Below are 20,683 nucleotides of genomic sequence, written 5' to 3' on the forward strand. Positions count from 1 at the left end.
ATCCATTGTCTTGGATCAGAGATGCCAACGGAGCGGGAATCAAAATGTACCATCAGTCATATGATGAACATGGACAAAAAGAAGGTGCTCCAGACATATTTGCATGATTTGAGTTGCTAAAAAAACTCGAGGACTTTAAAAATTTGATCAAATCAGCATAATTCATACGGTTTGGGTTCATGGTCCACTAAAACTAGATTGAGTTGAATAGAACGGACACAAATTATACATACAAATATTTAGTTAATATCATAAATATTATTTATTCTCCCCCATAATTTTTTAAAATATATATTAAAATTAAGTTACAAATTTTAACAAAATATTTAAAAATAAATAAATATAATATTTTACTTTCATACAAAATAAAAATTTGAATAAAAAATTATGAAAAATTGTATACATTTTTCTAATTAACCCTTCAATTCACCTTATATATTTTTGGCCACTTTTCAGAATAGCCCTTTAAAAATACGGGAATTTCACAAAAGTCCCTATTCATTTTCCATTTCCGCAGTCTGTTCTGTTCTGTTCTGGTCTGCTTGGTATTCCAATGGAAGGCGACGAAGAGGAACTGCTCCTATGGAAGTCGGATTCATCACCTCAATCCATGGTCTCAGTCACCGTCGGCAGAGTTATGGCCACCTTACTCGCGGCTCGCCCAAAGAAGCTCCACGACGCCGTTTTCGGTCTCTCACCCAACCACCGCCATGGAGCTTCACTAGGTTCTTCTCTCATTTCACTCGCGAATTGTATTCCTCTTCATTTGTTTCATTTTCAGTATACTTTAATGTATTGCACCGGTTCTGCAGATTCTCTGGACCAATCTCTCTGGTTTCTGCATAAGTATGTCAGGGACGCTGTTCAAAACCATGCTTCTTTAGATGAAATCCTCGTTGCAATGATTGAACATGTAATCTCATTCATCTTTTTTTTTTTTCTATGTTTGTAAATAAAATATGCGAGTCAGTCTGTAAAAATTTTAAGCATAATCGTGCAGACGTTGAGATTCAAGGATAAGAACTGGAAGCGAGGGGGCCAAGTTATGGTGCTTCTTAACTGGCTGTTCCTTGACGAGCTTACTTTTCAATCGCTTATAAAAAATCTTGCTGATATTATTGTGAGAAAGGATGATCGCTATGTCGCCCTTGGCTGGTGTATCCTTGTTCGCAGTCTTGTAGAGTTCGAGTCTGTCCCTAGTGAACTTTCATTGAATGGTACGCATTAAAATTTCTATTTGTATTCATAAACTAACACGCTGTTAATAATGTCCTCTGTTTCTGGTATCGTCTTCATTTTTGTTGTTATTTATTTTCTTTTTGGGTAGGGTTAAGGGAGAGATTCAAGGATATGTTGAAGGTATTCTCTTCGTGCATTCCACGTCTGACACATATTTTAAGTAAAGGAAGGTAAATTCCTTCTCATAATCTTACCAAGGCTGTCAGCCCCTGCTTTTCATGTTTATTTGTCCATTTTGGTTTTATATTTTTGGATGTCGCATAAACAGGCTGATGCTGCAATGCATACCATATTTTGTCATTAATATGTTATCATACTATTTTTCAAGACAAATCATCCCTTTACTTCTCGATGTGGAAGTGGGTTATCTACTTTTGTTTGCATTCTCACAAATCATCCCATATTTGTTTTTACATCTCACATATGATTTGATTTTGCAGTATTCTACAGGAAGGGTTTGAGTTACCTTCTCGCCTTTCGGTTTGTGCTGCCGATTGTGTAGTATCCCTTACGAATGCACTGACAAGAAAGCCTGAGGCTCAAACTAGGCAGAAAAGATTAAATGCAAGTTCATCATATCAGCAAGTTACTTTCTTTTCAAATGCTGTTGATGACCAGCGAGAGAAACCAATTAGTAGTTCTTCAAAAGACTCAAACTTGGACATGGAATATTTACTCTGGGATCAATTGAAGGATCTCGTGATTTTAGTACAGAGGCTTCTTGCAGTATGTTTCTGTTTGCATGTTCTCTTTTTGTGTTTTGCATGGTACGATTTTAATTTATGACATGTTAGTTGGAACACATGCTTGCTATTTTAATTCCTGTTAGCGATGGCTCTTCTGCAGAAAAAAACTAAAAAACATATGCAAAAATTATGCATGCCCTGACAAGTGCATTTACACTTAACATGTGTTTTCTTATACTTTTTTTTGGCCAAAATGTAGTATATTTCAATTTCTTTTGGTGTCTAGTTTAATGTGGTTGGGAACTCTAGCATGAATAATTTGGTACCTAACACTAACAGTGGACGTTGACTCCAGAGGTGAGTTGATTTAATTGTACTGATATACTTCCTTTGCACTCTAGTGGAGCATGAAAAGTCGGGCATTGCATGCAAAAGGTTTAGAGCAAGTGCTTAAATGGTTGCAAGAGATAAATGTGCATTATGGTAGCTTCCGAAATGAGGCAGGTCCTACACCCAGTAAATTATTCACAGCATATCTTATTTGATCACTTAATGCTCTATTTTAAATCATTTTTTTGGTTTGCCATAGGGAAGGAAAAAGCAAAGATTTCCCAAACTGGAGCATTGCTACTTTCTTCTTGTTGGAGGCACTACAGCATTTTATTATTTTTGGATGATTGCCGATTTTCTCAGCATTACGAAGAATGGTTGAACCAGTACTTGTCAGGCATTCAGGTTGAGTATTCTAAATCTAGTTTTGATGATTTACGTTAAGATACTTTTAAGATTTTAATTTTAGGTAGTGCAGTTTGTTTGTAGTTCAAAAATTGGATTTCCATCCTGGGGTTACTTTATTTTGTATGTTTGCCTCAAGTGTTTTTCCTTTCTTGTCTGCTTGGTTTTGTATGTAAATATCATGTAAATCTGTGAATTTTTTCTTTTACTTGGAGAAGAAATGTAAAAGTTTATTTCTTCATGGATCAGAGTTCATCTGATATTTCTTAGTCTTGTCCTGATGGTTGATGGTTCCTCATTTCTACCACTGTTATTGGTAGTAACTTACACTATGGTGTATATCCCCTTCTGTAATTTTCTTCACAATGTTAGATAGAACATGGTGTAAGTGAATCCTATAACAATTGAGCCAATCAAGTCCAAGGTATTAGATAAATTTGAAATTAAAAGCACAGAACCAGGCATCAATTACCCAAATAAAGTATACTTAGTTATGTTTATGATCTAACTATTACGGGTTCAGGGTTGGTACCTTTGTTTGAAATTCTACCCTTTGCTACCTCTGTTGAAATGTCTGATTCGTTGTTCTTGGAGATTATGAGCAGTTGTAGGTAAGCCTTCAGACATTATAGCATACTAAATAATGGGGCAGTGATGCATCTGTTCTACCCTCTTGAGATGTTAATTTGACTATTACTGCTTACTTGTGACATGAGGCTGTTCTAAGAGCATCAAAGATTATAGCATTTATTGAATTTGAATTCTGGCCTTCTGAATTTTATGTGTAATTTTCTTTCTCAGTATTATTCAGGGCACAACACTGGGGAAAGTATCGAAAATAAGGATGGTAGAGAGACCATTATTTTTTTCCTGAATTGTTTATGCCTTCTATTGGGACGGCTTGACAGCAAAAAATTTGAAAGCACAGTATCAGAATATGGATCTCAGATTTCTCAGGTTCTGCTATTGCAGGTAGTTATGCATTTAAACATTTTAATCTGCAATTATAATATCTGAAGAAGACTGACATAGAGACTTTCAACTTTCAATTAAATGCATGCTCAACTGTCAACTCTTTCAAAGAAAGTTCTATAGTATTCTAGCGCCTTGTATAAGCTGCTGTAATTGTACATTTAGTTTGTAACTAGCGTGGATTAAAATATTGGCAATCGCAAAAACTCACCTATTGACAATGACATGAAAATTCTCCTTTCATATTACGATATTATCACCGATATTTTAAAAATATCGATGATATATCAAACTTTGGCCACATCTTGCTTATAATTTTGATATCTACTTAATGACCCATAGGCATGTTCAGCTTCTTGACCGCACCATTAAAAAGTTAAAAGAGTTAATTGTTAGAGCTTTTATTTCCATAATCAGCTATAAGAAATTAATGACATTACAATCAATTAGAGATCAACCATAAAAACATTTAAAGAACAATAAACAGTTCCAAAAGCCTTGTCGTCCAAAATCCAAAAGAACACAATGAGAGCTTGCAAACCAATGTTGAAACAAAGAAGGAAGGCTTCGCAAACCACTAATAATTAAAGACATCGACAAAGGGCTGACTTCTTGCAAAACCAATATCCTCTCATTGGTTTGTAAATTTTATACTGATGATAGTCCTGGAACCCCAACATAAAATTACCAAATTATCATAGATTCACATGCTGACTATGCCATGGTGTAGAAGACAACCAAAAATTTCCAAATTGATCTGTGATATATGCACATATAATCCATCGTGCCATCAACTTCTCTTGCTTGCCTCTGCCAAACGTCAATTTGTCTACTTTCTCAAACGGCTCATCATTCAAATATTCTCGTGTTGTGTTGAGTGATCAAATACAAAAGTTAGTCAACCACTAATAATAACTAATAAACCAAGCAGAATACATAAGATTGGTAGGATCATTTTTTATTGCTGTCTTTCATCTGCATTCAAGACATTTACCACAGAATCAACCGGAATGATTTCTGCCAACAGCTAAGTTACATCAATTATCCAAAAAACATGGAGACCTTCAACTGAAGCTTTTGAAAACTTTTTTCTTTTAGAATCATTAGAGAAATTTCATGCATCTTAAGGTCAAAAGCTTCAATGAGAGAAGCTAATTTGTTAGCTTTGAGGAGGGAGGAGGATGAGGAATTTGTTTGTCACATTCTTGAAATATAAGACTTCAAAATCAATATCATCAATGTTATTTTCCATAGGCTGTGAGATTGATTCCATACTTCTGAAATCAGAATCTTTGTTAGAATGTAAAGGAGATTAAGAAGGTGAGATGTCTTTTTGTCGAATGAATGTCTCCTTTAGTGAAGAAAAACTTTGGATTTGCTGAAGATAATTTTTAGCTGGTTGGAAGATGTAGACAAAAAATTCCTTGCTTTTAGTTGAAACCTTTAATGAGGAGTCAAGATCTGAAGTACTTATTGCAAAGTCTAAATTATCTTGCTATTGTTCATATTAATTTTAGAGAGGTATATATCTTTTATAATAACGGCTAACTAAATCCCTAGATACTAGGTAACAATAAATTTAAATAAATCTCTAGATCCTAGGTAACAATACAGATAAATCAGGGGAGTCAACTACTTCCCTTATTTAATGAGATTACACAATTATCTCTTAACTTAATGGCTAGAAATTACTCAAATATTTCTTAAATCGAGGTCATTCCTTCAACACTCCTTTTGAAGTTGAGGAATAAACATCCTGGATGCTAACTCACGAGACATTAAGCTATAAAGTCCTTTTGTTAGAATATCGACTGGTTGGAGTTGTGAGGACACAACTAATACATACTACCCCTTCTTTAGTTTCTCCTTGATATTAAGCTTTGTCCTATCATAGTGGATAAGATTATGTGCTATATTGATAGTTGATTTGTTGTCACGGTACAACTTTACTGAACCTTCTCCCTTAATCGGTAAGTCATCAAAGATTATTTTCAACCATAAGAGTTGACGTAGCCCTTGTGCAGTAGCTCAAAATTTTGATTCAGTTGATTACCTAACCAATGCATTTTACTTTTTAGTCCCCCATGTTACCAAATTACCTCCTAGAAAAGTACAATATCACGTAGTAGATTTTTTGTCCACTACTGATCGAGCATATTAAGCGTCAGTGTAAGCTTCTAATGCAAGGGAATTATTCTGTTTGGACAAAATTCCTTTTCCGGACGTTCCTTTCAGGTAACGTAACACTCTATATGCTGCCTCAAGATGAGTTTCTCGCAGATCATGCATCAACACTCACTGAATATGTTATGTTTGATCGAGTGTGAGCCAGATACATAAGCTTCTCCACTAACCTCTAGTACATTTCTCTGTTCACCACTAGTTATGCTTTTGACTCTCCCAATTTCTAATGTGGATCCATTGACGTGGGTGCAGGTTTACATATGTTTTTCTCTGTTTCCATCACATATTTCTGTTTGAGTATGCGACTTCAATACCAAGAAAGTACTTTAGCCTTCCAAGTTTTTTGATCTCAAATTCTTTCATCAATTTCCTATAAGTTCATTTATTTCTTCATCTTATCTCCGATGGCTAATGTTATCTACATACACTAGAAGCATTGTTACTTCCCTTGATTTTGAGTGCTTGATAAAGAGTGTGATCTCCTCGACCCCACTTATGTCCAGTCTTTCATTATCTCTCTGAATCTTGCAAACCACGCCCTTGGTGATTGTTTTAATCCATATTGGACCTTTCTCAATTTGCATACTTTCCCTCTTGAACTTTCAAATTCTATAGGAATGCTCTTGTAGATTTCCTCGTCTAGAAGGAATGCATTTTTAACATCATACTGTAGAGCTGCCCATTTAAGTTGGTAGCCAAGGATAACAATATTCTTATGGTGTTCATCTTTGCAATTGAGGCGAATGTCTCAGGGTAATCTATGCCGTAAGTTTGATTGTATCCCTTAGCTACTAATCTTACCTTGTACCTTTTCAACATTCCATTAGCCTTGTAGTTTACCGTGAAAAGCTACCTGCACCCAACTATATATTTTTCCTTTGATCTATCCTCAACTTTCCACATTCTATTCTTTTCTAAAGTATGCATTTCTTCACTCATAGCATCTTGCCATTCTCTTTTAAATAAACTTTCAATAGCTGTGCTAAGTGTAACCATTGAATTTAGAGTCGGAATGAAATTTTTGTGTCTGTCATCTATTGGTTCATTTGGAGTTCCATCTTGTTCTTGTGTTGCATCTTTATTTTGAGTCAAGTCAAATGTTTGGACTTGTATCGGTTCTAAAATGACTTTCCTCCTAAAAGTCTGTCCTGAATTGTAATGATGGCTGGAATAAAACAACAAACATTCCTTTTAACTTCAATTTTAACTGATCTTCAATCGAATAGTTAGAGTAGAAATACTACTAATAAGACCAGCGAAGTGACAACCAAGTGCTTCAAAGCAACCACGCGTCCAGAAATGTAGAGGTAAGTTCAAGATTGTAATCCATCCTCTATTACCTGTAATAAACTTTGTATACTGTGCTTTTCAATCGCCCCATTGTTCAATTTTAACATGAAAAGCACCAAATTTCTTCCCTTTTCCAATGTCTCCGAAAAATCTTCCATCTTCCATCTGAAGCACACTTTATCATCCATCAAATGATAGAAAGAAAACATTACTTCAAATGATTTTTCTAATTCCATCTTTCCAATTATCATGAATGTTCATTCTTGTAATGACCATTGTTGAACTCCGATCTATTTCCACAACTTCCTTTTCCTTTTTGAGCCAATAACCTTAAGATGAGTGCGATTGTAGAAATGATGAAATCTTGAAATCTGGAGCGGCAGAATCAGGGAGAGTTTTTCCTTGAACCATTTCAGCATAAGGAATATCATCCTGATATTTTCTGAATTTCCTTCCATTTGAGCAGCTAAAGGAAGCTTCTCGCATCATTTCCCAAAAAACCAATCAACCTCTATATTATTAGCAGCTGGAACCTAGACAACTGATCTTTTACTAGAGGGCTTTATAGCTATACATTCAAGAAATCACCCAAATTGACTCATCCTATTTACTGATAGGCAGATCCAACTCTCCCTTTGCATGTCTTAAACTATGAGTTTTCAATGGATATTACATAATGTCAACAAAAGTTTCTTCAAACCAAAAAAGTTGCATACGATAAACAGAAAGGGAGTAAAGGCGAGAACCATCTTTTTGTTCAATCTTGAAAAACTCCGTTCCTAGAAGATTTTTGAAGAAAAACTTCTTACCCACCCAACAACAACTTGGCCTCTCATATTCAGGCTGAAAAGTAAGCAAAATTGAACTTCTGACGGAAATAAAATCCCAAAAACATTTCCGGAAGTTAGAATCCAGAACTTAAAAGGAATAATCTATGAAGAAGAAACTGAAATGGAGGAAGTGGTTCTTGGAGTATTCTCCCCTTGAGGCTACTTAGGCTACACCATTAATAATAATCCATTGGATCTTAACTTCTTATTTACAGTGTAGTCAGCAAGGATTGTGTCAGGAAGTCATAAATATAACAGGGTGCTCACTTGGTATTGAATTTTTTAAATAGGGACCATCCTGTCTTTCTACTCGTAACTGTTTTTTTTTTTTTTTTTTAAATGAAAAGTTAAAAAAGAGTTTTCATTGGAAAATGTGAAAGAGTACAGAGGGACATAGAAAAAACAGTCCCCTCAACCAAGGGGCATACAAGAAAACGAGGCCAAACAAGGAGACATACAAAACAACCATACAAATAAGAGCTCCCATCTAAGATAGGCCTAAAGGATGGCTCAAGAAATTATTTTACTGGTTTCCACTCTGGAAATTGCATAAGAGACACCAATTAGGAGATCGTGTGATGTTAGGATTTCATTTTTGTATGATATTGGAAGTGTTAGTCTTCCATAGCACACGGAACAAATGAAAAAGTATCTTCTTTGGTTTCTTGAGTTTCTAGACTAGAAGTTACCAATTGCTTCGTTATGATGCATAGATCGTATACTTATTACTTTGCTTCAGTTCTTCTAGAGTAAGAAACAAGTTTTTTAATTGATGAAATGAAAAGAGACTATTGCTTAAAAGATAAAACTCCACAAAGCAAAAAAAAAAAAAAAAAAAAAAAAAAAAAAAAAAAAGAAAGANTTATTTTACTTTAATATTGTGTTTATACTTTCTTGCTTACGTTTTTTCTTTATGTGTTGTGTTTTTTAGTTCCATAGTACAGATGAAGATGTTATTACCGAGGTTGTTAGCATATTTAAGGCGGTTTTTCTCAATCCAAAACTTTCTTCTAGAGACAGCATCACTGACATTAGGCAACTGGATGTTGTGATGCCATCATTACTTAACCTTCTAGATGAGCGAGATGTCACAGCTAGAGCTGTCATCATTCTCATTGCTGAATCTTGTTTAATGTAATCTCTCTCTCTCTCTCTCTCTCTCTCTCTCTCTCTCTCTATGATTAAGGAGTTCATTATCTATTTTGGTTTCACTTTGACTTGCTGGGGTTTGTCAGGAGCAGAGATAATGATCAGTTCCTTTTGGAAGTCTTCAAGCGATTTGATTCTGATAGTATCATTCAGAGAAGGAATGCTATTGATGTGATATCTGAAATTGTTCAGATGTCATCAAATAAAAGAAATTTACTTGCTCAGTCAGCATGGTAATATGCACAAGCTTTGCCTTAATTTTCATTTTTCCTAGATTAGATATTTAGTGCTGTAATAACTTCTTCTGTCGTTCATTACTGCAGGCAAGATATAGCTAAGCAATTAATCAAGTGTCTGGAAGATGAAGAAATTCTGATTCGTAAACAGGCTGCTGATTTGCTTCCTTGCATTGGTTAGTTTTGATGTTTGCTGTAACGCCATTAATTTTTCTTAACCTAATTAGTGATGTTACCTTGCATTCATAGGACATAATTTGGAAGCTCATATAAAATAACTTTGAAAATAATGGCATGGTCTTACATAAATAGAAAAATTAAATGCAAACGTTTACTATTCAAGATAAAATTCAAACAAAACATCTACTAAAGTCCATTCCAACTTCCATGGTCTTCACAACATCCACCATCAACCGTGCATGGGAGCCTTGCCTTTACCTGAAAAATAGGGTAGCATGTGGCTTGAGTATTTTATGAAATACTCAACAAGTCACCCCACTGTTGGGGTTAGGTATACAATACACATACAAAACACATGCAAAATACATGTAAAACGTGTAAAACAGGAGTGGGACTTGTCTTTCATTTACCTTACATGGCCTTAGGCTTCTTTCTTATCCGGGCAGAGTGGATGTGTAGTACTTCTCCATACACTGCCCACGTACGCATTCATGGGCCTACTATTAGGATCGCACAACAACACATTCACTCGATCAAGATGAACACAAAGAAAAGGAGAGAGAAAATTCAAGGAGGAATATGGCTAAAGGTTTTATTGATGATTTCATGTATCTACAACAATAGAGCAGAGAATGAAGAAAGTACATTTTGAAAGCACTGTCTAATGGGGTATATATATAGTTGAGAAAATTCAAGGAGGAATATTTGCTAAAGGTTTTATTGATGATTTCAGATATGTACAACAATAGAGCAGAGAAGGAAGAAAGTACATTTTGAAAGCACTATCTAATGGGGTATATATATAGTTGAGAAAATTCAAGGAGGAATATTTGCTAAAGGTTTTATTGATGATTTCAGGTATGTACAACAATAGAGCAGAGGATGAAGAAAGTACATTTTGAAAGCACTAGGGTATATATATGGTTTCCATTTACTAAATATAGGTTTAACAGATTTAACCACCTACGAGATGTAATCTACCAAATATATCTCTACCAAATCTTTACGAAATATCTACCATATACATCTCTACCGGATTTTTACAAAATATCTACCCTATACATCTTTATCAGATCTTTAGTATAAATAGGCATCAAGCTCCATATCTCAACAATCTCCCATTTGGAGATGGATCTAGTCAACCAAAAATTTCTTCTCAATCCACACCATACCAATTGAGGTTTTGCACAACCACAACTTTCCAACATTAACACATTTCGTCAACATGTTTGCTGATATACTAATTGAGGTTTTGCACAACCTCAGCTTTCCAACATTAACACATTTCGTCAACATGTTTGCTGGATTCTTTACATCCTTTATCTTCTCCAAACACACCACCATCTTCCACTAAACTTTGAGTGAAATGGTATCACCTTTTGTGTTCTGTCTTTGAATGATAAACCGGGTTCCTCACCAACTGCATGACACTCTAATTATCTACTTAAAGAATCTTCTCGCGTTGCTTCTTGCCTAATTCTTCTAGATAGTCTGTCATCCATATCATCTTCTTTCCAGCTTTAGCTATTGTCACATACTTAGCCTCAGTAGATGAAAGAGCAACGCATTTCTGAAGCTTAGACATCCCATCATCCATGGCTTGCTCCCACTTGGTTGTATCCTCTAACTGTTGGATCTCATTAAAAGGCTATGGTTCCCCTTCATCAGTCAACAACCGATAGTGTGATGAAGGTGAATACCTATTTGGTACTCTGTTAGTCCTTGATGATCTTCTCAACACCTGCTCAGGTGTCACTTGCTCCGCTTCTGGTTCCTCAACAACAGTCTCAGAAGTTTCTTGAGTATCTGCAACATCATCACCCTGTGAATTGTTCTGCAACTCAACCTCAACTCCCACTTGCTTAGTTGTCTCGGAACCTTTCTTCAATTCTCTAACAGTCTTTGTGAAGCTAACTTGTTTTTGTTTGCTCATAACACAGTTCTCACAAGGACCCATCAACAGTTTTCAGACTTTCCAAAACTCCTTTCGCAGCCAACATCTTCATTTCTTTAACGCTCGTATGTCCAAGTCTATTGTGTCATAGACTTGAATTGGAAGCACTCTCAACAACAATAACTATGTTTATACACCTTGCAGTGGTGTATAGGGTTCTAGATTTTGTGCCACGAGCTACCACCATAACACCCTTCACAAACTCTGTTGCATAACCTGTGCTATCCAACTGATCAATAGATATCAGGTACTTCTTGAGACCAGAAATGTATCTGACATCCTTTAATGTCCATTGATTTCCTGCCGGAGTTTTTATGCAGACATTCCCTTTTCCTTCAATTTCCAAATCTTTGTTGTCAGCAAGATACACCTCGAAATTTTCAGACTTGAATTCTGAAACAACTTTTTATTTGGAGACAAATGAAAAGATGCACCTGAATTCAAAATCCAGGATTCAATCGAACTGTCCACGCTGAGGATTGGAGCATCCCCAATGTCTTCTGTTGAATTTACCGAATCATCATCTTCTTCTAATTTGTGATTTTGCTTCCTCTTTGTATAATCTGCTCGAAAGTGACCTTTTTCTCCACAACTCCAACACTTTGCGTTTGGTTTGTTTGGAGATTTTTCCCGGTTCTTTGATTTTGATCGCGCATTGTTTGAGCCCTTCGATTTGCTTCTTCCCCTTTGGTCAACATTGAGAGCACCACTAGATGAATCTTTAATTTCTCGTTTGCGAATACTTTCGCTGAGAATTACTTCTCAGATTTCATCAAACTTCAGCTTTTCAGATCCTCAAGAGCTGTTGATCACGGCAACAACAGTATCCCACAACTCGAGTAAAGATGACATCAAAATCAATGACTTAATTTCATCTTCGAAATTAATTTCCACCGAACTCTGTTGATTTACAATCATATTGGATTCGTTTATGTGATCAACAATAGATCCATTTTCAGACATTTGTAGATTGAACAATCTCCGCATCAAATACACCGTGTTCATAGCCGACGGTACTTCGTACATATTCGACAACACCTTCAATAGGTCCGATGTCGTCTTCTCCTTGATGATATTGAATGCCACGTTTCTGGATAGTATCAACCGGATCGACCTTAAGGCCCGATGATCCTTGAGCTTCCACTGCTCCGTGGTCATGGTATCCGACTTCACCCCCATCAGGGGTTTGTGAAGATCTTTTTGATACAATCAATCTTCAATTTGCATCTTCCAGAAACTGAAATCGGATCCATCAAACTTTCAAATTCCAATCTTTGCACTTTCCATCTTCATAGATCATGGTGAATCTCGCCTCGCTCTGATACAAGTTGTTAGGATTGCACAACAACGTACACACTCGATCAAGATGAATACAAAGAAAAGGAGAGAGAAAATTCAAGGAGGAATATTGGCTTAAGGTTTTATTGATGACTTCAGGTATGTACAAACAACAGAGAATACATAAAATGAAGAAAGTACATTTTGAAAGCACTGCCTAATGGGGTATATATATGGTTTATGTTTACCAAATATACGTAGTCGAGCCGCAAGGAAAAACGGAGCCAGGTTGACGTTACGTACGTGTGCGGGCCGAGCCGTGTCTGCGCGCATGTGTGAGCCGAAGGACGCAGTTGCTTGTCTTGGGCCGACGCCTACAATCGGGCCGAAATAGAGTCGTCTGGGCTGAGCGATGTGGGCTGGACTGTGATCGCGGGTATATGAAGAAACCCAACCTGAACCGTCAGTTTTCCTTCCTTACTTGAGAACAATTCGAAAACCCTAACTACGATTTCTCCTTTTCGATTTTGACGAGATTGACGCCCTCACGTTCGTTCTTGCTGCCGTTTTGTTTGTCCCTCCTTGCTATGCAACACCACGATGTTAGTTCGCTCTTATCCAAGAAAACTCATTGAAAAATCGAAGCCTTGTTTCGTTTTCCAGTTTCTCACTTCAAACCCTTCTGTCTTTCTCTCACAGGCGCAACCGTGACAATCAATGGAAAAGAATGACTATTTAGATGAGTGGGGGAACTCAAGGAAAATAATACGTATTAATTAAAGAAATGCCTCGTCGGAAATCATGTGATTTCCGACGAGATTTCCTGTGTCATTGAATATTACTTTTTTTTTTTTTTTATGAAACTCGTATGGTTACATTTGCACTATTCTTAATATTAATTTTTGCTTTACCCTTATGAATATGTGCTTTGCTAAGTGAACCATTTTATTATTGGACATTCTCTTAGGAATCCCAGGCAACAATCGTATGGTATTATCCACCTTGAGCATAAGTTCTCATGACTTTATTTTTGGTTTCCCTAAAAGACCTTACACCAATAAAAATGTATTCCTTATGATATGAACCACAACCAAGAAATTTTAACACCTCAAGGTTCAATTACAAGGACGAGAGCCAAGAAGCTACAACAAACCTTGTACACTTATATTCAAGCTAATGTGAGCCCATCAAAGAAAATTCTAGAAGATGTTGGAGACTTCCCTTATATGTTGTGCAAAGTTGAGCTTTAAGAAAGAGATGCATTAAATGCACTTTAAGTTGCATTTAATGAACTCAACTAAATGTTTGGAACTAGTTCAAGGATGACTAATAAGCACATCTCATTCATTGTACTATTTAATTATAATTTAAATATTTGTTTGTCATATTTAAGCTAGTTTTTAATACAGGAGTTAAGATTATATTGTAACTTTTTAGGTTACCATATTCCAGCATTAACTAGCCATTTTAATATGGAGGTTATGGGTATTTCTCATTTACTAGCAAATTTAATTTGGGAGTTATGTGTCACATCGTTTAAGGTTGTAAAGACCATATAAAGCCTTCTTTTCTTTGATTAGAAATTCCTTAGCTCTCAACCAAGCTAAAAGGATAGAAATTCTATTCTTTTTAATTCCAAAATGTGATGTCTCTAATCAAAGAAAAGAAGACTTTATAGAGCCTTTACAACCTTAACCTATGTGACACATAATTCCCAAATTAAATTTGTTAGTAAATGAGAAATACCCATAACCTCCATATTAAAATGGCTAGTTAATGGTGGAATATGGTAACCTAGGTAGGTTACAATATAACCTTAACTCCTGTATTAAAAACTAGCTTAAATATGACAAACAAATATCTAAATTATAATTAAATAGTGCAATGAATGAAATGTGCTTATTAATCATCCTTGGACTAGTTCCATAAATTTAGCTGAGTTCATTAAATGCAACTTAAAGTGCATTTAATGCATCTCTTTCTTGAAGCTCAACTTTGCACAACATATAAGGGAGGTCTCCAACATCTTCTAGAATTTCCTTTGATGAGCTCACATTAGCTTGAATATAAGTGTATAAGGTTTGTTGTAGCTTCTTGGCTCTCGTCCTTGTAATTGGACCTTGAGGTGTGAAAATTCCTTGGATGTGGTTCATATCATCTTACTTATAAATTCATGATTTTCCCCATAATTAGCCAATGTGGGACTCATCCCAACAATTCTCGACAATCCTCCTCTCAAACAAAATACACCATAGAGCCCTCAAACAACCTCCCCTTAATCTCCTTCTTTGGAGCCCTTGAATAAAGTACACCTTTTGTTTCACACTTGAGTCGCTTTTGACTATATTTTCGAGGCTCACAGCTGCTTTGCTCGAAACATGATGATTCTATTGACATGACTAAGTTAAGGGCATGACTTTGATACCATGGTAGGAACCACAAACTTCAATAATGGTATGATATTGTCCACTTTGAGCATAAGCTCTCATGACTTGTTTTTTGTTTCCTCAAAAGACTAGATATCAATGGAGATGTATTCCTTACTTATAAACTCATGATTTTTCCTTAATTAGCTAAATGAGACTCCCCACAATTCTCCATGAATTCCACAAATATCTTCGAACTTGAGACTAATCCTTTGACACTCCCCCACTTAAGCTAAGAATTATTATATCTATTACTAGCTTGGACCGGATAGATTTATGTACAATATTGATCGCACAACTTTGACGACACAACTTCAACGGTAGCTATTGAAGACTATGAATAAACTTGGTCCAGGTGGATTATTGGTAGCCATGAAGTGTAACAACCCGTTTTTCAATGTCTTGAATCACAGATTGCCATGTGTAGACTCCATGGTAAAAAGGGTGGCACAAATTTTCTTTTGTAAAATGGAAGACCGACTTCTTTTCCCCCTCAAATTGATAGGGGTTCGTGTGTATAACTAGGTTCCAAATGGATATATATTACCATGCTACCATGATAGCTAGGTTCCAAATAAATAGACTTACTACCATGCAACCAAATAAATATCTAACTTGATGAACTAGGTTTTTCGTCATGGTTCCAAATGAATATCCAACTTGATTAACTAAGTTTATCACAATGCTTCCTATTGAATTTTGCCCATTATCCACCCCTACAATTATTACTTAAAATAAGCCATGTGTAATGGATGTTGAATTTCCATTTGTTGGGACGTAGGCCATTGAATTTGCATGGTGTTATTTATGTACACTTTAATTTAGCAGGTATACTTTACTTTTTTTTTTCTTTGTTTAATGTGCTCTATTTTTTTTCAAAAAATATTTGTTTAGGAATATAACACTCTATATAGCTGATTAATAAAATCAAGATATTATTTTAGGAAAACCCTGAATCAAAACATATAGAACTACGATGAACCACTATTACTGTAATTTTTGTCGTATAAAATAATGTTCAACTGCTTGGGTTGTGCCTGAATGTTAATACCCTCTGCTGCCTTTGTCATTAATGAGGATCAACATTTTCTGTCATGCAGACCCTTCTTTAGTTTTACCTTCCTTAGTACGTCTTGTCTACTCGTCAAATGATAAAGTTCTAGCTTCAGCCGAGGAGGCTCTCGTTGGGGTGCTCAAGTGTCATAATCAGAACATTGGAGCGATTTTTGTGCTACTTGACTGTGTTAGGTATTTTGCTTAACTACCTCTGTTCCCTCTCCCCAATAAATGAGAAGATGTATAAACTTTTGTTCATTTTTTATCAACTTATTGGTTGTTAAGATCAAACTGGGATTTAAATGGGAGAATAATTTTCTTTATCGAGAATTTTGCATACAGTGGGAAAGAAATCCTGGTTCCATCTTGTTCTGGTCTAACTTTCTTGTCGTTTTTTTTTGTTTGAGAATGATACTAAAATTGACGTTAGTGGGTCTCTCTTTGTATTTGGCACACATAACTAAAAGCAAAGCAAGTATCAGGTTCAGTATGAAATTAGTAAATAAGTTGCCCCTATTGCCTATTTATAATAACAACAAAAATAATAATAATAAGTTGCCTAGCCAACTATTGTTACATTCCCTTGTCTATTGGTTTGCTTTTATCAGGAGGCTTTCCTTGAGATTCCACGGGTGTAGAAGACGGCTTAAGTCCTGTCATTCCATTTTCCCTTGGGTACCTAAGGTGCACATTCCTTGGTATACAATTGAATAATTGTGGGACAGTCTATCCAGCTGAACCGTGGGGGCATTGAAATATGCTGTTGGAAGTGTAGAGATGGACTCCGGTGCTTTCCAAATAAATTTTTATTGAACATCTATTTGCTTGATTTGAAGATTTCAGATTTAGAAAATTATTTTCTTTGAGTAGGTGTTGCGATTACCTTTTCTTTTCTTCCCTTCTTTTTCAATTTATTCTGAGAGGCCTTCCAATTTGCATGTTTTCCATGGATATCCCAATATGTTACCTAGTACCATTTTCTAGAGGGCCTCACATTAGAATCTCTCTTTTACACTAAAGGTTTGAGAGGAATCAATGATCTTCCATTCACTGTATCTAGGCAAGTGTACAAGGGTAAAGTAAAAAAACAATTAGGGAAAATATGTCCTAGGTACTTTTACAATAATACAACAATGATATCTCCCCCTCGAGTTAGGAGAATACGTGTGAGTTATGTCAAACATGTTAGAGGGATAATCTATACGTGCTCTGCTTAATGCTTGACATATCCTTTGGACACCTAATCGTATTGCATTTTATCATGTACAAATTGATAGTCGACCTTAATGTAATTAGTTTGCACATGAAATATTTGATTAGATGCGATATGAAGAGCTCCTTGATTATCACACCACAATTTGGTTGGTGTTAAGATATCAAATCCCAATTCAATAATAAGTTAGATAAATACCCTCTCCTCTCTTCTCTCCTTTCATCCTCTCATCCCTCCTCTAGATTTTTAGTCTCCATTCATGGCTGAAGTCTAGGTCCTTTGTCAGTCTTGCGCAAAGTGCGTCTTGAGTCACTGTGGCCCCATGGAAGGGCCCTAGGGTAATACTCATAAGTTTGGAGGAGCACTTTTTGCTCTAAACGATGACCGTACTACAGACATATCTACCTACTAAGCTCTAATCAATGGATTCTCTCTAGTGGTGTGGGACAACATCTACCTGTTCCTAAGATCAGTAAACTACCTGTTACTTTGCCTTTTCAGGCTAGAACAATAAAACTATTTGTCACTACGCCACTCAGGTTGAAATAGTAAAAGAAACCATGACTCTCCCCACTAGGCACCAATATTTCAATAGTATGCCCTCTATGACTCCCGAATCTTTTGAGGGTAACAACTTAGCCATCAACTTAGCCATGTGTAACAAGTAGACTCTAACCTCTGCTGGTTAGTTCACAAATAGGGGTTGCGCCCTATCCGTCCCTACAAGGTACCTGATCAACTAGAGGAGGCTATGGAACTCATGACTAGGTGTTAGGACAAAAATACGTGAAACAGTAACTCATAGTCCATGGAAACCATAACTAGCACTCTATGACACATAGCGATAGTCCAACTCATAATTGGGCAATAACGGACTATCTAAATCCTAAATCAAGCATACAAAATGTATAAAGGCATACAACATGCTCATCATGCTCATTAAGTGATAATAATCCAACCTCTACATATTGGAAAGCATAAAAGTCTAATGGTTACCATAGTTCACAAATAAAGCGTGCAAAAGCTATATAACTGTAAATGAGACTAAGTTGTAAATGGTTCAGCACAATTATCATAGGACTAAGTCAAACTAGACTCCTAACACAATACTCAATCATTGCCCTCAATCCCAATCGACTCCTACAAGTATTTCTTAGAAACTTGTTCCATATGGTTACTTGCTTAATTGTAGACTTCCCAAGCTTGTTTCGAGTTTTCGAGGATATTCCAAATTTCTTCAAATTCTTCAAAATTCTTCAATAGGCCCTAAATTAAGTTGAAAGAATAAAACTAGTGAAAATGGTTGACTAGCTTCAAATTTGTTAAAAGAGAAGGTTGAGAAACTAACCGTTGACTGTACAGTCATCTTCTCCAATTTGCGTGCATGTCATTCTGCTTTCCTTCATTCTTTTTTATTTTTATTTTTTTATTTTGAAAAAAAATCTTTTATTTATTTTCTTAAAATTCCAGGTGTTACAATCACTGAGTTCAAACTCTATTTTATTTGTCTTCTTTTAACACAACATTTCGATTTTCAATGAGCTATTTCTGCACTTGATCATACAGTCTATTACCAAACTCACCTTTCCCATATCCTATAGCCAAGGAACACGCATGATTTTGTCTTTGTACCGAGCTTTGATCTCTAATCTTTAGGAGGATGAACAAAAGTTTTTCTGCTAAAGACATACAGGTGATTGCAAGACATATCCTTGTTTGACCAAATTCTATTTCAAACTTCGAATCCCAAAGGAGCATACGGTGTGAGATTTTAACTGTGAGTGTGAAAGCAACCATCTCTCTCAAGTCTCAACTAGTGTTCTGTTCATTCCCTCAGCTATCCTCTTTAACTTAGAGATTTTGGAGGTGTCTTATGATGTCAATATCACCATCCCTGCAATACTCATCTAAAGGTCAACAATACTCACCCCCATTTTGAGTCGTATTACACTTTAACTTAAGATTCTCTTTCAACAGGGGCATGAAATTGCTTAAACACTTCCAACACAATCGATCATTAGTCTTCAAGATACAAGCCCAATATGAATGAAGTGCTTTTGTTATCATTGTACCACACACATCATTTGTTTTCTTGAATGTCAAGATGCCTTAAAAGAAACTCTTATTTTCTTTCGTACCAAACAATGCACATATCTTTTAAGAGGTTCATTTTTTGTGGCAGGAAGATAATTTTTTTCTTTTGGCTAGAATCATTAAACCCTTCTTATTAATGTGACTGAGTCTCTTGGTATAGCATCCAAGTATTTGTTTCATCCGCAGGAGAAACTCGAAGATTCACTTCTGAATGATTTTCCAGTATTTTCTTGCATTATTAGCTGATGACCATCATTTGTTTTATAAAGGTCAGGCTGCTGCCAGCAATGAATGAAAAAACTAATGTCGTACTGAGTTATAGGCATGTCTTCCTGTGGAAGATCACTAAATTTTCCTTTCGCTTTGAAAGTTACCATGTATTTTCAAGACTTGAAACTGTCTCTGGTAGGGAAAATAGTTTTTTCATATTTCATTGGTCTTGGAATTGATAATTGATTAACTATGTCTTCACAAAGTTGTTCTCGACTTTCTCGTGTATACAATATGGTTGGGCATGTAGTTTTTGGTTGTCCTAGAGCTTCTCTCATGTAGTTGTCTTTGCTTCGACTGTGCTTATGTAAAATGACAACCTGCGACTGTCGCATAGAATTCTCTCCTCTAACTTTGTGACTTATGATTAGAAACACTACACCATAAACTTACTGTGAGGATTGGTGAACTTCCAGAATTAGAGGATACTTCCTCTCGTTGATTTTGACCCTCAGCAACCATCTTGATTCAGTTGCTTTGTGATCTTATCACAAGCAATAATACCTGAGGGAAAATCTATAGTAGAAAAATTACATTTTTGGTCCATGAGTTCTGAATTTTGTTGTATTCTGGTCCCATTCGTCACCCTATGAAGCACACATATGCTAATATAGGAGAGGAATGAGTGTTGAACACAGATTGGTTTGGACACACTTCAGACAAGTGTCCGACATACGAAATTGTGCCCCTTTTTAATTATTTTTTATTTTTTAACTCTGGACATGCCATAGACATGCGCCAAACTTGGTTTGTGGTAGATGACGACCCAACAACCGGTGAAGCCTACTGATGTGGGAGGAAGATCAAAAGATGGTGGGGAGAGATGGAGGAAAAGGTGAATCAAGGGGGGAGGGTAATTACAGCTGATGTGTGTGTGTGTGTGTGTGGGGG

At 36.0% G+C, this 20,683-nt stretch overlaps 1 protein-coding gene across 1 annotated transcript in view; it reads left to right on the forward strand.

Annotated features, from left to right (window-relative positions):
• The first annotated feature begins 503 nt into the window (after positions 1-503).
• The window catches only part of LOC111467138, a 37,848-nt gene continuing 17,668 nt past the window's right edge, over positions 504-20,683 (forward strand). Inside the window, exons 1-12 of the mRNA XM_023111915.1 lie at positions 504-725; positions 813-913; positions 1,001-1,217; positions 1,328-1,409; positions 1,680-1,965; positions 2,327-2,429; positions 2,515-2,660; positions 3,462-3,632; positions 8,868-9,070; positions 9,172-9,318; positions 9,409-9,497; positions 16,260-16,407. Of these exons, the coding sequence (XP_022967683.1) occupies positions 554-725; positions 813-913; positions 1,001-1,217; positions 1,328-1,409; positions 1,680-1,965; positions 2,327-2,429; positions 2,515-2,660; positions 3,462-3,632; positions 8,868-9,070; positions 9,172-9,318; positions 9,409-9,497; positions 16,260-16,407 (1,865 nt within the window). The 5' untranslated portion in view covers positions 504-553. The remainder of the gene's footprint in view (positions 726-812; positions 914-1,000; positions 1,218-1,327; positions 1,410-1,679; positions 1,966-2,326; positions 2,430-2,514; positions 2,661-3,461; positions 3,633-8,867; positions 9,071-9,171; positions 9,319-9,408; positions 9,498-16,259; positions 16,408-20,683) is intronic.

Source organism: Cucurbita maxima, unplaced genomic scaffold, assembly GCF_002738345.1.
Source record: "Cucurbita maxima cultivar Rimu unplaced genomic scaffold, Cmax_1.0 Cma_Scf00033, whole genome shotgun sequence".
Taxonomy (NCBI): domain Eukaryota; kingdom Viridiplantae; phylum Streptophyta; class Magnoliopsida; order Cucurbitales; family Cucurbitaceae; genus Cucurbita; species Cucurbita maxima.